The 20,595-nt window shown below is 37.7% G+C and overlaps 1 protein-coding gene across 1 annotated transcript in view; it reads left to right on the top strand.

The window, feature by feature from the left end:
- GRID2 (glutamate ionotropic receptor delta type subunit 2) overlaps nucleotides 1–20,595 on the top strand; it is a 1,394,429-nt gene that overhangs the window by 1,154,210 nt on the left and 219,624 nt on the right. The window contains exon 13 of the mRNA XM_036853844.1: nucleotides 13,951–14,146. Within this exon, the coding sequence (XP_036709739.1) occupies nucleotides 13,951–14,146 (196 nt within the window). The remainder of the gene's footprint in view (nucleotides 1–13,950; nucleotides 14,147–20,595) is intronic.

Consider the following 20,595-nt stretch of genomic DNA (forward strand, 5'->3'; position numbering starts at 1 on the left):
TTCATGGGTGTTGTCTTCTTGCCCTGCCCCTTAATCCTCCAAACCCCTCAAAGGTAAAAAACTGTCTCTCAGCAAGCCTTATCTGATCTTAAGCCTAAATAAGGACTTAGGAGGGAGATGCAAGAGGGAAGATATATGGGGATATATGTATGTGTATAGCTGACTCACTTTGTTATAAAGCAGAAACTAACACACCATTGTAAAGCAATTATACTCCAATAAAGATGTTAAAAAAAAAATAAGGACTTAGCCAAATGATTCATTCTGTTGTCTCACTTTAGCTTAACTATCATGAAGATTAAGTTGCTACTGTTAGTTACTAACACTAAACCCAGGTCAGGATATCTATTTGTCAGGCACGTTTTCTCTTTTAACTCATCTTTAATGACCCCTCTCGTAACCTGTAGCTGTATACCACTTCTTCTATGTAGTTTTCCACAGAGTTTTCATAACTGAATTTAGTGGTTCCCTTTTTTGAATGCCTTTGCATCTACCTTGTTTACACTCTGAGCAACATCTAGCCTTGTACTGGAGTATTATTCTACTTGTTTTACCTTCCCAATTGCAGTATATGTTCTCGAGGATGGTCTTATCACTTTGTATTAACACAGTGCCTTCTGTAGTACCTTATTGAGTACATAGTTGGTTACAAGTAAATATTCATTGAATGAATGAACCAGAAAAGGATTTCTTAGAATCTGGCTTGAGACTATGGAACTCCATGACTTGTTTATAACCTCATAAGAAATCAGAAAGAAATAGGAAAGCCATTTCTTTGTCCTTTTATTCCAGGATAAGACAGGGAACCCAGAATGGTATGTTCTCTCAGTTTCCTTAGTGTCTCACCCACTTCAGTCTTTCAGTAGGAGGCTATTTCTTAGCTCTCAGCAGGGAATTGCACACTTTATTAGGAACAGCCAAAATCAAGGTGTCTGAAGTGAGCTAGGCCTGATTCATACTGCTTATTATGTTTTGGTTTAGTATAGAATTGTATAAACTTAGCTCCAGAGTACACAGGCATGGCAGACAGAGGAAGACATTCATCTCCTTACTCTATATTGTTCAGTGTCAAAATGGCTTACTTGTCAAAGCCCTTAAGTACTACAGTGATGGATGTTTTATAAACATATAGCCATCTAGATGTTATAGACAGGTTTTGTCTTTCTTTTTGGAAAACAAAAACTCTCAGAAGTATGCTGGACTTTCAAAGCCACTCTTCAGTGAGAATTTAATTAAAAGTTGTCTCCAACTTTATTTGTGACTCCCAGGAACAGGGCTATTTTAGAATTGCTATAGACTCTGTTTACACTGAGCTCACCGAGATGAAAACTTTGCCAAACTAATAAGCTCCCACAACCCCTAAGATGATCTCCTTCTTCTGGACAAGCTGAATCATTCTAAACAAGTCAAATCCTCACTTTGTTCTCTCTCTCAGCCGAAGCCATCTAAGCCTAAAAACCTATTAAGTACTCAAGAATATAAATTCCTGTATCCTCTCTATTTCTTGTTATTTTCCTGCCTTACCAGAAGTCAGCTGAATAAATAACTTCTATCTACCACAAGCATGAGAATATGGTAAAACTCTTATACTTGGGAGCACTCTGCTTAGTCATTTTAGAGGAGCCAGTGCACATGGGGCAGGCTTTCGTGAAATTAATGTGGAAGAGTAAAGAAGATGTGGTACATGTATACAATGGAATATTACTCGGCCATAAAAAGGAATGAAATTGGGTCATTTGCAGAGACATGGATGGACCTAGAGACTGTCATACAGAGTGAAATAAGTCAGAAAGAGAAAAACAAATATCGTATATTAACACATATATGTGGAATCTAGAAAAATGATACAGATGAAGCTATTTCCAGGCCAGGGATAGAGATGCAGACGTAGAGAACAGACATGTGGACACAGGGTGGTAAGGGGAAGGTGGGGACGAACTGGGAGATTAAAATTGACATAAATACACTACCATGTGTAAAATAAATAGCTAGTGGGAACCTGCTGCATAGCACAGGGAGCTCAGCTTAGTGCTCTGTGATGACCTAGATGGGTGGGATGGGGGGGGAGGGAGGGAGGTCCAAGAAGAAGGGGATATATGTATACATATAGCTGATTCACTTCGTTGTACAGCAGAAACTAACACAACATTGTAAAGCAATTATACTGCAATAAAAAAAATTAAAAATTTTTTTAAATTAAAATAAAATTTTAAAATGTAGAAGGGTAAGTGATGGACTTGAGTGACAGTGAAATATGCAGACAGGGTTGTTCAGCAGAAAACTGCTGAAGAGGACTGGAGACCTAGCTTTGAGTGTTCAAGTCTCTTTCCTGCTTCTGAATAATAAGGTAAGTTTTTAAACCACTTTGTACCTTAGTTTTCCATCTTTGAAAATGTGATCCACTCCTTCTCCACAAGTATTTGTCCCACAGTTTGAATTAAGTTACTTTCAGTGTCTCTTCAACTATAAACTTCTATATCAACTACACAAGTGAGGTATCTTATTAAACAAGGTCTAAGATAATGATAAAAATATATTCGCATAGATTACTCAATAAAAGAAACCCTAGACTGAAAGGCAGAACTGAAAGGAAACTCTTTTTCACCATTTTTCTCATTCTGTTTTTCTTGTCCCACCTTCCTTTCCCAGTGCAGCACACCACCCTGCCAGCCATCCTGGTGTGCTTACCTCCACCCTCCGCTAAACATCTGCTTGACCCCATTAGTTCTCTGATTCTCTTAGCTCCTCCACAAGCTCCTATCATCTGAAGACAGTCAATTTATTTTTAATGGCTTTCTCCTCCACCCCTACACACACACACACACACACACACACACACACGCACACACGCACACACGCATGCACATACTCACTACACACACCCCTACTACAGCCCCTATTTCTCCAACCCTGATCTTTTAGCATAAGGACAAGCTTGGAAATCACCACATGCCCCAGATCATGGCAAGTCTCCAAGAGGGCAAAGAACAAGATCTGCAGCCAGCTGGCTGGGCTGCTTTTTCAGATGACGATTGTCATTTTCTGAGAGGGATGCAGAACTCTCAACATTTGCTACTGAATGGAGGGTGGGGAGCACATTTAAAAACCAGTTCAGATATTTATAATGTGAGTGACTGTGAATAAGACCTGACTCTGAGCATTAGGACATGCCTTTTATATCTGCTTTTAGTTGACATTTCTCAAAAAAGATATATACCTAACTGGGAATAGAGGATAGTTTCTCTGGATGATCAAAAAAATCTTTTTCAGAGAAATCCAGAGACCTACTGTACTGCGAAGAAGGAAAATATCTTTTGTATTTGGGAAATTTTAACTTATCAATAGACACTTGGTCCCCTGCTCTGTATTATGAAGCACGAGGATTTTTGTTTTAGTAAGAAAGTTTCATTAGAATCTTCACTGAAACAATGACCTTCCACCTTATTTTGACAGTAACATTTCACTGGGTCTTCAAATAGGCTATTAGATTAACCCTACTGTTATTTCTGACAAATTCTTCCTCTCTAGTTATTTCTTTCCACTATGAATAATTTGATAATATGATTAATGTTTTGAGCTCCTTCAAAGACCTTATAGGGAAAAAAATTACAAATTACTATTGATTCCTTATTTGAATCCACACTGTATTTTATTTGGGTCATTGTTTTATGTAGTAATTTTGTGTATTATTGTATCACAGCTTGTTAGTGGCCCGGCTGTGAGGTACTGATCAATGGTTCAGTTTCAGCCTTGGAGGGTATATTGTATAAAGTTTTTTCCATAAGTCAGCACTGGCCCTGACTCTAATTAACATTTTCAGTGTTGATTTGAAGTATGGAATAGGGAGTAAGCTTATTAAATATGCAGATTACTTTATAATGAGTAGGGGTGATTATTCACTAGAACCACACTGTAAGAATTCATTAAGGACCTTGACAAATTAAACAAGGTGATTAGAAGTGAGATGAAGTTTAATAGGGACAAATATGTGATAATTCACTCAGAGATGGAAAGAACAAACTCTGTGTATGTGTATGTGTGTGTGTGTGTGTGTGTGTGTATCTACAATAGTTTAAAATTGGGGGATGTAGGCAGTTTCAGAATGAATCATCTGTCAATTGTAAATTTGAAATGCAGCATTGGTGTTTATAAAGAAAATGACCAAAGTCACCTAGCAGTGGAAAAGTTGTTCAGGACTTTTAAACTACTGTGATCTATTTATAAGGTCCATAACTTATGCAAAAATTGCAATACAAGAGAAAAAAGATGGCTTAGTTAATTACAAAGTAAAAAAGGGAGTAATAGATCCTGCGAGTAAAAGTAAAGGGATTTAGTGTTTAACTCAGCAAAGAGAAGGCTGAAGGAAGAAAATGAAAAAGAAATGTTTTATTACATAAAGAAATAGTGTTCTAGAGGTGGTGAGTAGCTATTGTCCATGTGACTGGGAACAAAATGAGAGGATTATTTGAAATAGGGGGGTTTTAGGTTAGGCATGAGTAAGGACTGCCTGGTGTTAAGTTTTCTAAGTCATAAAAATGTCTTAGGAAGAAAAATAAAGTTAGTTTTCGAGGCTGCCTTATGTACCTTAAGGAATGTAATCAAATTATGTGATACCTCCAGGAACTCTTTCAACTCTGATGTTATGATTGTATTAGGATTCCTTCTTAACATCACTTAGAAATTTGTTGATCCTCAGGGAAATTCATGGGGATTACTCAAGTCCTTCCTGTATTTTCAAGGACATAGGAACATGAAAATCTACTATTCTCCTATTGAAGTATATTGGATTATTTGAGGATATTGTCCTAACAAATTTTACAATTAGCTGACAATCAATAGTAAATGTAATGAAATGCTGGCCATACAAAGTTAGGATAATTCCATATTTGTTCATATTGTCCTGTGTAAATAAATATTGCATCTTCATGATATGTAAGAAAGAAACTGCACAGGAAAATTGCAGAGCAATTGAATTCACAGAATATTCAGCCTTTTGCAATGGAGTTTTGCTTAATTAGTATAAATATATGTGTGTGTGTGTGTGTGTGTGTATCATGAAAGACTACTTTATTTGACTAATAGGCCATTTAAAATAGAGAACAGGGTCATAAATGATAATTCTGTCAGCAGGTGGAAAAATATAATGTCTGCCACATATCAGGATGCACGACATGATGAAATTATTTCCTAGCTTATAATGTGGGTCAACAAGTCAGGCAAGACAATCAGATTTTCAGATGACTGTTTTCTTGCATTTATTTAGCATTGTCATTTTGGAGAGAGTTTAACTATCACCTTTATTAATTACTGCCTCACAGCAGCAAGAAGGACAGAGTGCTTCCTCCTTTCTCTGGGTTGTCTAAAATGACCTATCATATCCACAAGTCTGAATCAACTTCTAAAAAGTGTATGGGAACTGCAAGTCTCTCCAAGTGCAGGGGGATGTTCCCTCACCTAGTCCCTGACACCCATCTATCTCAAATGCATCTATTTTACATGAATTTCCAGTATTACCTGTGACCATCCTGTCTATACCACGTGGCAGATAGGGGCGCTCTTGACTACTCTTTGGGGGGAAATATTCCTAAATCTCTCAGGAAAGACTTGAAAGTCATCTCCTGGGGTGTAATCCTCCATGCCTAGTAATCTACCATGTAGGGACAGTGTTTGGAAGGGAACAATACCCTCTTATGAGTAACTCTACACACTTTTCCTAGACCAAGCACATTTGGAATTCTGATGGATATTTAAATAGTTTTTTTAAAGAAGTTCAGAGCACAGAGACCTGAAGCCATCTTTTATCTAATTTACTCTGGTGAACCGCATAAGGTTGGGTGTGAGGGTATGTGAAGGATGTAGGACAGAAGCGGGGGGAGGGACAGAACAGAGGGGCTGGAGAAGGAGGCACCACTCAGGCCTTATTCGAGCATCCCACGTGGAGCCCTTCTCATCCGCTGACCCTCCTCTGTAAATCCCCAGTCCTCTTTGGTCCTCATATGGTTCCTCTAATAAGACACCCTCTCCAACCAGGGGGCCTCCCTTGGGAAACTCTCCCTGTCTCTGCAGGTAAAGGAATTCTAGCCCTCTGCCTTGCCTGATATTCTTCAAACCTGTTGGCCTCAGACTTCCAACTTCTGCTGTCTTGAAAAGGAAAAAAAATTCTGTCACCACGAGAGAAAGAAAAACACAAATACATCCTCTCCACTAGAGATAGTTGTGTCTGGGTTCCTCCTGAATTACCTTGCCCCATAAATTATACTTTTTTAGGCTATACAATCTCATCTTCTATGAGAGAATTGTAGTTCCTCCACTAGTGTGACTTTGACCTTAATCTTTTTAAAATAAGAAACCTAGCATTATTGGGCTAAAGAATATCCAACTCTTTCCTGAGCCTGCTTTCATTAAATAGCGTTAGCCCTCATGCACTTAAAATAGTTCTCACTGAGCTCTTCAGTGTGGACTGAACCATCTGCAAACCAGATTTTCTTCTGACATCAGGGAGTGTTAAGAGTCCTGCTTACAGTACCATCTACCCTTGATACCCTTATGTTTCATCAGACATCCTTTCCAAACTTGTGTCTGAGGAGTTGGGAAAGCTTCACTAAGCAGGAGGAGCTACTAGGATTCAGAATGTGGTTTCTCAAAGGACAAGTGGCCATTAACTACATTGCAGTAGGGAGACAGGAAGCCTTTCCATCTGCTTATCTGTTCTCCTATAAGTAGAGCATTCATATTCTTGAGACTTCTTCCTCTTTATGTAAATACTCAACCCTTGAAAGAAAAAAATCCTAAAGTTCAGCTTTCTATAATAACACTCAGTATTACCAAAGGTGACTATTCTCTCTTTGTTCTGGTGCTTATCTCTTCTTTAGCTACTAAAACCGTGAATTCTTTTACATTTTTTTTAATCATTTCAGTTGGCAGAGTTAGTTGAGGAATTTTCTTCACCACTTCAGTTTGCTTCTGATATTTTAATCAGAAATCACTCATCAAACCAACCACTAAATTGTCATCTCTGTTTCCACACTGCTGAATAAGTATCCCTCTCAGGAATAGACATTCCACCTTGTACTGGATCCTATGTTTACCAGAATATTGGACTATACCTCAGCTTTTCCAGATATTTTGTTTCAGACCTATTTGTTTAATTTTTCTTTGTATTTGCCTTGCCTCTGAATTTATTTATGGCAAACTGTCTTGTTTGCAAAAAGTTGTATTTTCTAAAAAAAAAAAAAAAAAAAAATTTTTTTTTTCCTACAAAATACTGCTGGCCATGATTAATCACCCACAGAATGGCTGGTAATATATAGTAAAAATCCCATTTTTATGCAATGCTAGTTTACTTGGAATGCTGGTTTTCCAAGATGAAAGCATCTTTCTAATAAAGAAGTACAGCCAAAACAAATGAACCTCATTGATTGCTATTTTTCAGACCCTGGGCTAGGTTCTGAGTTTCAAGATAAATAAAATAAATAAATAAATAACATTTTTTTTTAAAATCGTGAGCATCAGTAACATGCGTTCTAATGAGGTAAACAAAGAAGTAAAATTTCGAACCACAATGCTAAGATGTGAACATATTTTAAGTATTAGAAGAGCACAGGAGAAGCAGCTGAGTTTGATCTGGAAGGGAAAAAATTCACCAGGGAAGATCAGGAACGATCTTAAGCTGAGAAAACACCTGCCAGGCAAGGAATGATGAAATGGTCTGTTTGCCGTATAATGTGAATATGAATGAAGCAAAAGGTTGTTTTTGAAAATGAAAAAAAAAAAGTTTTTAGGCCAAATTTTTGAAGGATCTTGAATGCTACAGAGTTTGAACCATTTTCTAAGGGCGGTGAGGTATACAGGAAGTATTTAAATAAGTGAGGGATGGGATCGGATTTGAATATCAGAAAGAACACGTTAGCTGTGGTATGGAGGATGGATTAGAGGTAGGTGGGAGTAGAGATAGGGGAAAAGCTTAGAAATAATTTCCTAGGTAGAAATGATGAGGGTATTGGCAATGGAAAGGCAAAGGTAGTGACAGATTCCCAAGATTTAGGGGGTAAAAATGTACAAAACTTGATGAGAGGTTAGATGGGATGTGGGAGTTAAAGGCCACAGGTGAGGAAGAGCTTTAGCTGAGATGAATCTATTGGTGGGAAAAATCAAAAGATGGCAATTCTAGAAATCATAATAGAGGACAAAGTAACAGCAATAATAGTAATAAATTAATAACTGCAACTATCATTAATTGAGCACTTAAAGAGTAAGTTCTAGGCTAGGTGTCTTGTATCAAAATCTACTTCAAACTTCCAGATACTTTATTATAAAATGATTGTTTCCCCTATTTAACAGGGAAAGGAATTGCAATTTGGAGAATTTTAATTTTTCCAAGGATTGAAACTCAAATCTTTACATCTTCAAAACCCATGTTTCTGTAAACAAAGAGGTTGCCCAGTGCACAGCTGTCGTCAGCACGGCTCAGTGGCAGGCCTGCCTTACCTGACCACCTCAATACATTCTCTGATCCTTTTTTCTGCTTCTTGGGTCTCTATAACACTAATGTTCACTCTGCTGGCCCTCTATTATGGCATGTCGTTGTTCTTTAAGTGTTAACTTTTGGAGTACCTTTTGTGCTTGGAAAACCTGCCTCTGTGCCCTGCCCACGACAGCTCTCAGCCACTGCAACCAATGAACTGCAGTGGGCACAAGGCAGGCTCTTTATGTGGTTGCTAATGGGCTCTTGGAGTTACAACAAAACGTGTCCTTTAGCAAATGCTGAAATTAGCATCCAGAGGAGGAAACTGGGGAGACAGTGTGGGAGAAAAATCCTGAACTGAGTTGGAGGACACTTTTAATGTGCCCCTGCTTGTTTGTTTCTCTTTCATGGTCAGCCCCTTTGCCTGAAGCATCTAGCACCTATCCTGTCAACCACGTTCCATTTTTCTCCCCCTGAAGAAAAATCCTTCTGATGTGATAACTTGAGTCGACGTGTTTCAATCCATTAAAAATGGGATTAGACGTAAAATTCCCCAAAGCTAAAGCTGGCAGCTCACTCTTGTCATTTGTTGGTGAGCATTCCATACAACCAGACTCAAATATGAAAGAAAGAAAGAGAGAGAAAAAAAAGGGAGAGAGAAAGAGAGGGAGGAAGGAAGGAAGGAAGGAAGGAAGGAAGGAAGGAAGGAAGGAAGGAAGGAAGGAAGGAAGGAAGGAAGAAAGGAAGGAAGGCAGAGAGAGAGAGAGAGAAACAGAGAAAGGGAGAGTAGATGGAAAAGAAAGGCCTATGAGAGTTATTTTACAGTTTATGTAGGTAAGAGCTATTCTCTTATTAAAGGAAAATAGGTAAAAATATGAGTGAAAGTTCACTGCAGAGGGTATAGGCATTAGATTTTTAACTAGTTGGCAGCTTTAGAAATGTAAGTAGCAACACATTCATTATAAGATAATTTCATTAGCAAAGTCATATAAATGTCCCAAAAAATTTGCTATGAAGAAAGTTACCATTTAGTATCATAGAATCATACATTCTTTTACTTGGAAAGGAGATGAGACATTAATTCAACTCCGATTCATGAATCTCCTTGTTAACAGTATAAGGAGTCATCCTGCCACACACACACACACACACACGCAAACACACACACACACACACAAAATCCATTAAAAATCATTAAAAGGACATTATAAGGTGATGAATTATTATAATAATAATCTGTGTATAAAAACGATAGCTTGATTGAATACTGATATGACAGGATCACTAATCACTCTTTGAGGAGGACCCTGGTACCCTCTCCATTTATAGATGAGGAAAGTAAGGTTAAGAGCTACCTAACATTACACAGCTCACAAGTAACAGACCTGCTTGACTTTAAAAGCTAACCTACCCAATATCAAAGCTATTGCTATCAGATATAGCTAATATCAGACTATCACATGTATCAAAATTAATTTTCAATGCTTGAAGGGCTTTAAGTGTTTATTCTTCTCATGGAAAGAGTTTGTAATCAGCCTAGATCCACCCAAATTCCTAAAATCTACTTCCACAGAAGTGTCCTAAATTACAGTTTCTCAGTATATGTAATGTTCAAGCAAATAGTTAAATACCACTTACCTATCAGAGAGTATTGTTTAGTATCCATGGGTTGCTAGTCGTATAGGACACCAGTACAAGACATAAAAGAATCTCAGTAAGATGTTGAGAAAATAAGACTGATTAGAGTGGAAAAGCATTTGCTTTCTTTTAGCATTCACCATGTGTAGCTGTGGACACTCATTTTTACTGTGTGCATGAGTCCGGGGGTGGGGTTGGAAGAGGAGGGCTCGGATGTAATAGATTCACAGAAAGATCATTTGCTGAATTTTATGTGAGTGTATGTAGGTTTTGTGTGGTTAGGTAGAAAGATAGACTATATTAGTATGAGTATATTCACAGCTAACTCTTTTTCTAGAATGCTCTAGATTTTCCCATTTCTTCTGTGGCCTGGGTAAACATTGCCACTTGTTAAAAAAGAAATGTCAATATTTGCCAAGGTAAATTAATGTATGTATTAGGGGCTTGTTGATTATTTTATAATTGTTTTGCATTTAAACCAATGATTGGCATGTCTAAGTAATATCCACTCAGATGTTGACCTTAAGATATAATGTTCTTGAGGATTACCACTTGTGAAATAACCTACTTGATTTCTTTTAGGGCCTCATAATATAGGCCGTAGCATTTCTTCAGATCTAAAATATTATGAGCGTGAAAATAACAAAATTACTACTTATAATAGGTACTCCCTTTCTCTGTTGGGCTCCTAAAACAGCTGTCTTTTGTCCATAATAAGCTATTTGTGCTCACTTCATTTTGCTTTATTTTATTTTTGTCACCTTTGGTGGGCTATCTTGGTGTACTATAAAGGAACGACACTGAATCAGACAAGCTATAATTTTTATTTCAAGCAGATCTCATGGCAAATTTATAAGCTGAACTTGATATCAGAAATGAAGCTAGAGGGAACATACCTTTGCTTTAAGTTACAAAATGCTCTGCTATTCTGAATTTGAATTACGTTGAAAATAAACTGTCTTTTTCTGACATCAAGAACTTCACACAGGCAACATTTTAAGATACTGCTTTAAAATTTTTGTGTGTACAAAACAGTTTTGCCAGCTAAAAACCTGTTTGTGTTATAATTCTACATTCAAGTTCAAAGCTAATATTTAAGGTGATACTATGGCATGGAAACTTGGTTATATTAAAGATCCCAACACATGATTTCAATTTTCTTTTCACGGAAAGCTAAGAAGGAGTATTAATTTATTTAGCAGTATTTTACTAGTATGACTATTTGAGCAAACCGGTTATATACTTAGATATAGGCATAAGCATTTTTCACCCCTACACTATGATCTCACCAAGTGGAAACCTTCTGAAAGTTATAATCAAGATTGATTGCCAGAACTACTGGGCAGCAAGGAGCCAATCCTATCCTGGGAGGGTTTCTGATGAATCGTAACATGACCTTCTCTAGCCATACACCTTTAGGTTCTAGAAAGTGCAAGCTCTGTACATCTACCTAACCTTGCCCTTGTATTTACAGATATTGAGTGAATGAGGCATGCTATCATAACCTGTACTGATAAGTTTCATTTCTTCCCCCTGTGTAACCAGTTTAGATCATTGCTAAACAGTGGGAAATATGTTAAAATGTTAATGTTTTGAATATAGTTTTACTCCTACTACTGGAAACATTAGTAAATAAGAAGTAAATTGTTCGTTTGAAACAAAATTCTTATTGCTATACTATTACCAAGATAATTATGGTATGTTCCTACCAAATGCCCTGTCACTCTGGTATTAGGTTGCACCCTAGCTACCTGTAGCTCACTTTTATTCCTGCTTCTGCCCTCATTATTTTTTAACTTATTTATTTATTTTTGTTTATTTATTTATTTTTGGCTACGTTGGGTCTTTGTTGCTGCACGTGGGCTTTCTCTAGTTGCGGTGAGCGGGGGCTACTCTTCATTGCGGTGCGCAGGCTTCTCGTTGCGGTGGCTTCTCTTGTTGCGGAGCACGGACTCTAGGCGCGCCGGCTTCAGCAGTTGTGGCTCGTGGGCTCTAGAGCAAAGGCTGAGTAGGTGTGGTGCAGGGGCTTAGTTGCTCTGCGGCATGTGGGATCTTCTAGGACCAGGGATCGAACCCATGTCCCCTGCATTGGCAGGTGGATTCTTAACCACTGCCCGACCAGGGAAGCCCCCCTGGGGTAAACTATTAATTTACGCTTTTGCTTTAGCTTTTACAAATGGTAGAATTAGCTCAATAGTTGTAGGATATTCCAGAAAATTCTTCCCTTCAAATAGCAATTTTTAAATGCATCATTTTATGCAGCAGAAGTGTAGAGCAAAAAGGAATTACCATGATCTCACTCTTTTCCATAGAGTACATGATACACACCGACAACATAAAACTCAATAAAATGCAGATTAAATTTTGCTGAAAGTTATCTTTAGAAATTGTCGCAAATATTCCTCTAACAAACACGACCCATAATGTATTTTTTGCCACACAGTTTTGCACATGATGGAAACGGTGACCTGCAAGAGTATTACCAATACTCTTGCCCAATGTTAGTGTTAGTTGCAAAGACCCCCAGGAAATCATTAGCAAACGCCATCTAGAGACAGACCAAAAGGTCAGAGGTAAACGTAACATGACATTCATGGCCCGTGATTGTGGAGGGCTGTGGGTATTTGTTCTTGTTCAATATATACTATAGTGCTTCAAGGCATCTGCTCCCATTCTCAGAGGTTAGTGAGTTTGAAGCGTGCCAGCATCTAATTTTGAACAGTATTCCAAAGACACATATTTGTTCTTAAATGTCAGTCATTAGGGTTGGACACCTACACAAATTCAATGAGTTCCAGTGAAGTGGTAATTGGTTCTCCAAGTTAGAAAATATAGAGTGGCTCAGAAACTCAAATATAAGGAAATCGACCATCAATTTAGAGACGAATAACCTGGGACAAGTAGATACAATCTGTAACTCAAAGATTGATTTGGAAATCCTGGAACATTATTCTGTAAAAGAGAAAGCTGAAAACATATTCAGCTATCCAAAAGCATGAAATTTATTCTATTTGAATACAAATAGAAATCTCTCTCTCTCTCTCTGTCTCTCTGTCTCACACACACACACACACACACACACACTCACACACAGCCACTTAAAGCAAATCTAGCAAAATAAATACAGAGAAGAGTCAACATCTTGCAGTAGAAATAATATGGTTTTGGGAGCTGGTCAGATCTACATTTGAATTCTATCTCTATCCCTCACTGTGCCACACTGAGCTGGTCCTTTATTCCCTCTACTTAAGTTTTCTTACCTGTAAAATGGGTGAAATAGTTCTGAGCATGAGGCATTGCTGTAAGGATACTGTGTGCCAACTGCCTAGCATGTATGTAGTAGACACTCAGTGAGTAATGACTATTACAAATACTAATTTTTAAGTATACATCTACTTAAACATGTTGTTTATACAAAACGTAATTATTTTATAAAAATATTTAAGCCTTGCCACCTAAAAGAACATAGGCTTAAGGCTTGTAACGTATTGACATTTTTAAAAAACTAAATGATTATATGACTATCTAGCAATGTAATTTAATTTGTCTTTGATGGAATTGCTAGATTTTTTTTCTCAGTGAAAACAAAAATAACATTGCCCTATCACTAGAAATTTCCACCTTTCCTTCAGTAATGATTTTTGTCTTCTCATGATCTATGTAAGTGCCATACACTCTTAAAGCAATTCTCCTTATATATTACATCTTAATATTAAGAAACAAAAAAATAAGAAAAGCAATTTGACATTTGTATTTACATATATTACTTTTTGCTTCTTTTAACTTTATCTCCACTTGAAAATATTCAGTACTCTTTCTTGTGTCTCTCTGCTCTCCCAATAATCAAGGTCTCTCCAGGACCTTTCCAAGCAAACAGATATCCCTTATGGCACAGTCCTGGACTCTGCGGTGTATGAACACGTTCGCATGAAGGGAATGAATCCTTTTGAGAGGGACAGCATGTATTCCCAAATGTGGCGGATGATCAACCGAAGCAATGGATCAGAGAATAACGTTCTGGAATCCCAAGCAGGCATTCAAAAGGTACCGGCCATAGTTCTTCATTCATAGTCTACCGTTCTGTCCCCCATATTGGAACTGCTAAACTGAGTTTGATTTACTTCCTTTTTTAAATTTTAACTTTGACATAGAGTTTTCAGTTAAATTATACCTTTTATTGATTTAAGAAGATTTTGAGGTAACTCGCTGTACCAGTAGAGGGAATTAACAGATTTCTGTGGTGTGTCTAAAGGATCCTTTTCCAATGGGATTCCAAAGCTAGAAAACATGAGCTGGTCATGGACATATACACATGAAGACTTGAAAAGATTTTGACAAATCCCATTCCAAATATCATTCAGGTTATCCAGTTTTTTCAAATGATTCAGGGTATTTTCTACACTGCATTTGTTTTTCGATGAAAAGTTTATGTTATGATTATGTGAAGCTCTCTGTGAGTAAAAGTTAATCTTCTCCACAAATAAGGCTTCTACAAAAGTCTGTTTCTGTTTCCAAAAGTGAAAATCTTTATTTGTATCTTATTTTTATAAAACCATCGTTTAGAAGTTATTTTAAAAAAAAAAAAAACTTAGAAAGCAGTCCTTTGTGTAAAAAACATGAAGCTAGTTTTTATTCTGGGCCGTGGTTTATAAACATCTACACAGAAGTAATTCTTTCTTCCTCAGGCCCCATCAGCCTCCATGAGAGAACTGAATGATTTTTGCTTAAAATTTTCCCAGTGGCTATTACAGTGAAAAATCATAAGGGTTGACATTCACTAAGTAATTATGGGATGACTGAATGAATGAATGAATGTCTAATAACAGCATCAATGATGGTATATACTTTTTTTCTGTAACCTTTCACAGCAGAATAATTTGGACTCCAAGTCTGAGTTCCCTGTTCAAAAGGCAAACTCAATAATACCATGTTGGAGAATGTTTTGATGACTATAAAAGTTATTCTGCCACAGGATCTAGCACTATTCTGTGCCTTTTCATATGTTTTCCTTTATCTGCTATTGCTATTGTGATGGTTCCCTAACATCACCCTGGTAATTTTTTCAGTCACTACACTGATATCATTATTTAAAACCTGATAATGGTGACATAAACCTCTTTGCAAGTACTAATGATGCTTTTAAATAAGAGAATGTCCTTGAAATGTTATCAATGGCCTCTAACTCCTTCATCCTCATTATATTAATTCCACTTTCCCAAGGCCCAGGTATTGATCCTCTTGTCTTTGTCCAGAGGCCCATTGGCTTTTAGAAATTAAACACAGTACCCTCCAATTACTGGGGGCATAGAGTGGGGGGCAGGTGAGACTGGGCAGGTGAATGGACCTATACTATACGTTGTCTGGGGGAGAAGGGAGGATAGATTTTAGGATTTACTAGGTACTCATTGTATGTGAATGAATTTAAGCCTCAGAATAATGGTTTGGGGAAGAGTTATTTTCCTTCATATTGTCTACTGTTAAAAACAATTTTGCTTTCTTGCGTATAAGTATAAATTGAAGTTCACAATTTGTATTTCTATCCATTTTAGATCCAAAGCTCCTCACACTTTACAACTTTTTTCTATACCATAACATTCCAGAGAAAATTCATTTTCTTTTCTCCAGACATACAGATTCAGAATAAAAATAACTTTTAAACGTACATATTCACCAATTCATTATTTATTCATTCATTCATCCAATATTTGCTAAGTAACAATTATGTACCAGGCACTGAGGTAGGAACTGGAGGTAAACTCAACCACAGAGGAATGACCACTGGATTCATGAAATACAGGGTCTGGTGGGAGAGAGAGAAAAGGAAACTAAAATACATGATCAAACAAAATGACTTAAATTGTGACAAATGCTATCAAAAAGACAAATAGGGTGCTATTGTAGAAATTAAGAAGGAAATCTATTCGAGAAACAGTGATCAGGTAAGTTCCTAGAGGACATAAGATATTATCTATGATCTGCCTGATGAAGAGCTGATCATGTAGAAGAGAGGGTGACAAAACATCCAGGCAGTGCTTAGTATAAGCTAAGCTCTGAAGGTCCATTCAAGAAACCAACTTAAAATCAACATGAACTGGAGACTACTGAAAGAGAAAATGTGGAATGAGGTTAGTATGCAGGGGATAGATCAAGTAGGACCTTGCCCATTATTAAGAACTTGGATTTTATTTGAATGGCAAAAAATGCTACTGAAATAGGGAAATGTCATGATTCATTTTTATCTGTCAAGATCACCGTAACTGATATATGGGAATTGGGTAAGAGTGTGCAAAGAATAGAAATAGTGAGACCATAAGAAACTTGTAACTTTCTGCAGTAGCCAGTCAAGTAAATAAGACCTCGTTTTATTTTTTATTCCCATGTTCTTACACACACACACACACACACACACACACACACCATTACCCTTCATTCTTTGTATTAATACAAACTGGTTACACTTCCTACATCCTGGTATTTTCAATATAATATATAAATCATAGAGACATAGGACATCAGTTGCTACATAGACGCTTTAAGCAGTCATGTATGTAAGATATACATATATATCTTCTAAGGTCTTCAGTGTTCTTTAAGAAAACCTGTTTTAAGTATGTACATACAGTTTCCTACATTTTCTGGGGTTTTTTTTTTTAATTATTTTTTATTTATTTATTTATTTATTTATTTATTTTTGGCTGTGTTGGGTCTTCGTTTCTATGCGAGGGCTTTCTCTAGTTGCGGCGAGCGGGGGCTACTCTTCATCGCGGTGCGCGGGCCTCTCACCATCGCAGCCTCTCTTGTTGCGGAGCACAGGCTCCAGACGCGCAGGCTCAGTAATTGTGGCTCACGGGCCCAGTTGCTCCGCGGCAAGTGGGATCTTCCCAGACCAGGGCTCGAACCCGTGTCCCCTGCATTGGCAGGCGGACTCTCAACCACTGCGCCACCAGGGAAACCCTGGCTTGTTTTTTTTTTTTAATTTAAGTTATTTGACCATATGGAATTTAATTTGACACATGTGTAAATGTAAAAATAAACTGTAAATATTCACACTGAGAAAATTCCTGAGATTCTATGAAATAAAAGTGTTCTAGACTCAGCTATTGACAATCTTGCAGCATATGCTGAGAACTTTAGTTACTCTTCAGGCTTTCATGTTTCTTTTTATTTAAATACGTAGCCATTCCATCGCCTTTCAGCTTGGGCTAGTGTTTCTTATGCTGTTGTTAAATGTCATACATTTTAAAAATAAAAAGCTATTATGAAGAGTAGAAAGAACTCTGGTTTTAGAAAAAACTATCTGGTTTTCTTTCTTGGTTCTTCCAATTCTCAGCTGTATAACGTTGGGCAAATCACTTGGTTTCTCTAAGACTCACTCTACTCAGCTGTAGAATTATCACAGTGTGAGAATTAAAAGCCTGGGCTTTGTAGACATACAACCTAGGTATATATCCAGTTCATTTTTTTAAGTAAAATGTGTAAATGTGACTAGTTACTTAAAATCTCTGAGGCTCAGAATTTTTATCATCATATTGAGAATTTGTACCTCTTACGGTTTTTGTCATTATTAAATATATATATGTAAAAGCATCAATAAATAGTTCGATTAGAATAATAAACTCTTAAGATGATCCTGAAGTTTACATGAAAGAATGTATGTGTGAGTGATTTGTTATTACAAAGCATTACTATTTGGTATTTCCTAAGGTTAACCTAAAATTATGACATAATAAAAAAGATAATGCAATAAAAGAAGTAGAGAGCAATTTCTATTCCCTGATAGTCTGCTGATAAAGAGGGCTTATGATTTTAAAACTGCAAATCAAGTCCCCAAGTGTTTATTACACCCCATATACTCAGTTTTCGGATTTACTAGAGGAGTAGTGAAGAATGTTTGTATTAATTTATAATGGAAAATATCAAAGTGAAATGTGCTGATTGTATGTATTTCTTTCAACCAATATCAGAGACAGCTGAACACTGATTAGACAGAGACTAGGTAGTTATAATAAAATGTATTTTGGTTCAGTTTTCAAGGTCTTAGCCAGCTTTTATTAAAACACAAAACCAACCAACCAACAAACAATAGCCTCTCACCTGCTAAAGCTCACTGGAGTTCATGAGATTGAGAACTACAAGACATGAATTGTGGCTGGTGGACTCTTCCTCAAGTAACCGGTCTTGCACACACATCTCACACAGCAGCTTCCTGTTCTCTGTCACTGATTTCTAATTTGTGCAGGCAGATAAGACCTCAGAGGTCTTCTAGGTCAATATTCCACAAAAGACCAAACTTCTACCTTTGACAGGAATTCATACATATAGTAACTCCCTTCCAGCAAAGACTGCATCACTGTGAAAACAATCCTCCCAATCTAGGTGTAACTTTGAATAGATCCCATTAATGCCTCAGGTTGTGCTTGTTTCTAATTGTGCTACCAGTCTCAGTAAGTTTCTCTTACTTGAAGGTAGATCCTGGTCGCTTCTAACATCTTTGCTCTGCTCATACCAAAGAAACCTGTATAAATGAGGATTAGGTAAATGAGTTCTGATCTGCTCTCCTTGGGAGACATTTCGCCTGTACCACACTAGCCTAATTAAACTAGAAGAAATGTTCCTGCCTTCCTCTTCCTAGGACGTTTTGCATAAGTAGGAAAAAATGTGATTTGAAAAATATAACTGAGTTCTTTAATGAATTCATTCAACAATTATTTATTGATCAAAACACCCAGTGTTTTGATCACTGAAGTGAACATAAATGAAAAACAAAAATGCCTCATGGAGTTTACATTCTAGTGGAGGGGGCAGACAATAAACAAGATAAATATGCTGTATTTCAGCAGTGAGAAGAGTTAAGGAGAAAAACGGAGTTGGAGAGAAAAGAAGAGGGACATGGAAACAGAGATGGTCTGCCTTGTTAAATCAGGTGGCCAGGGAAAGCTTCGCTAAGAAGCTTTGGAGAGAGAGAGGTGTATATCTGGGTGAAGTGTTTGCAGGCAGAGGGTCAGCTAGTGCAAAGACCCTGAGGTGGGAACATGCCTGGATGGTCTAAGACTATGAAGGGGGCCAGGGTAGCTCTAGAAATAAAGGGGAACATCAGGAGTGCAGCAATGTCAGAGAGGTAGAGGGCCGGAGGGCAGGGAGGAAACATATCACATACGGTCTTGTTACTCGCAGCTAGTCCTGTGAACCAGCAGCTTCAGCATCGCCTGAGAGCTTGTTAGAAATGCAGACTCTTAGGCCCCACCTGCGCCCTTCTGGATGGGAATCTCCGTCTAACGAGATTCCCGGGTGATTCATATGCATGCTAAAGTCTGAGAAGTGCTCATACAGGGCCATAGAGGGCATTCTAAGCGGGCTTTTACTCTGTGTGAGATATGAAACTCAGGAGTGTTTTGAACAGAGAGTACGTAACATGATCTAACTCATACTTTGGCAAATCATATGGCTGCTGTATTGAGAAAGACTGGAGGTGACAGTGCGGAAGCTGGAAACCAGTTAGGAGGCCACGATGGTGACTCGGCAACACTCCGAAACTACAGCAATGGGAAACCATCCCTGTTAAAACCCAAATACATCTTGGAAGACTATGATTTTAAGTAGCTATTAGCATTAGCACATTAATGGAATTCAGTCTATCAGATTATTTTAGGAGAGACTGGAACACAAGACAGGTAATTTTTAAGAATCGATAGAGAAACTTCTACATCACAGGTAAGCATCTGACCAGGAATAAAGGATCTCTGTGTAGCACTGAAATAGAAAAGTCCCTGGTTAATAAGAGGGCAGTGTCCATTTCCTGATAGCCTGTTATGTCTCAGGGGGTGAATGACAAATTATTCTAAAACCTCAGCAATAAAGACTACTAGGGAAGAGAAGAAAGTCAGTATTGGTAGGATAACTCCTGTCCTAGCCAAAGGATCCCAGTGATAACTACATGATACTTCAGACTATATATTTCGAAGGGGATATAAACTCTGATGGATGCTATGGCAACAGCAAGCGGGTAGCAGTGCTGGCAGCAGCCGCATTCAATCAGAAAGATAACATCAATCTGTAAGGTTGTCTGCTTAAGTCCCAGAGCACTATGGGGGAAGGGGACTTGACAAGGTACCGGTGGGGCATCAAGGCTCCAGCCAAGCCCCTGGGCTTCAGGGCCCAGCTTTAATCTTAGCTGGAAAACTGGAGTGTTGAAATGAAAGCCAAAACAAAAGACTGATCATATCACATGGGCCAATATTAAGGATTTTAGAGGACTGGAGCAGAAAGAAAAATTCCAGACGCTCTTCAATGGTGAAGTAAGCCTACCCAATTTGTTCACCTCTGGCTGAAAAACTGGGTGGATTGAACCTGTTGTTTTACTTACTCATTCAACACATATTCATTGAGCACCTATTATTTACCAGGAACTGTTCTAGGCACTGGGAGGCACACCAAAATAAGCAAAGTCCCTGCCCAAATGGAGATTGTACTGTAGTGGAGAGAAAACAATAGAC

The sequence above is a fragment of the Balaenoptera musculus genome, chromosome 5 (assembly GCF_009873245.2).
Source record: "Balaenoptera musculus isolate JJ_BM4_2016_0621 chromosome 5, mBalMus1.pri.v3, whole genome shotgun sequence".
NCBI classification, from domain to species: Eukaryota; Metazoa; Chordata; class Mammalia; order Artiodactyla; family Balaenopteridae; genus Balaenoptera; species Balaenoptera musculus.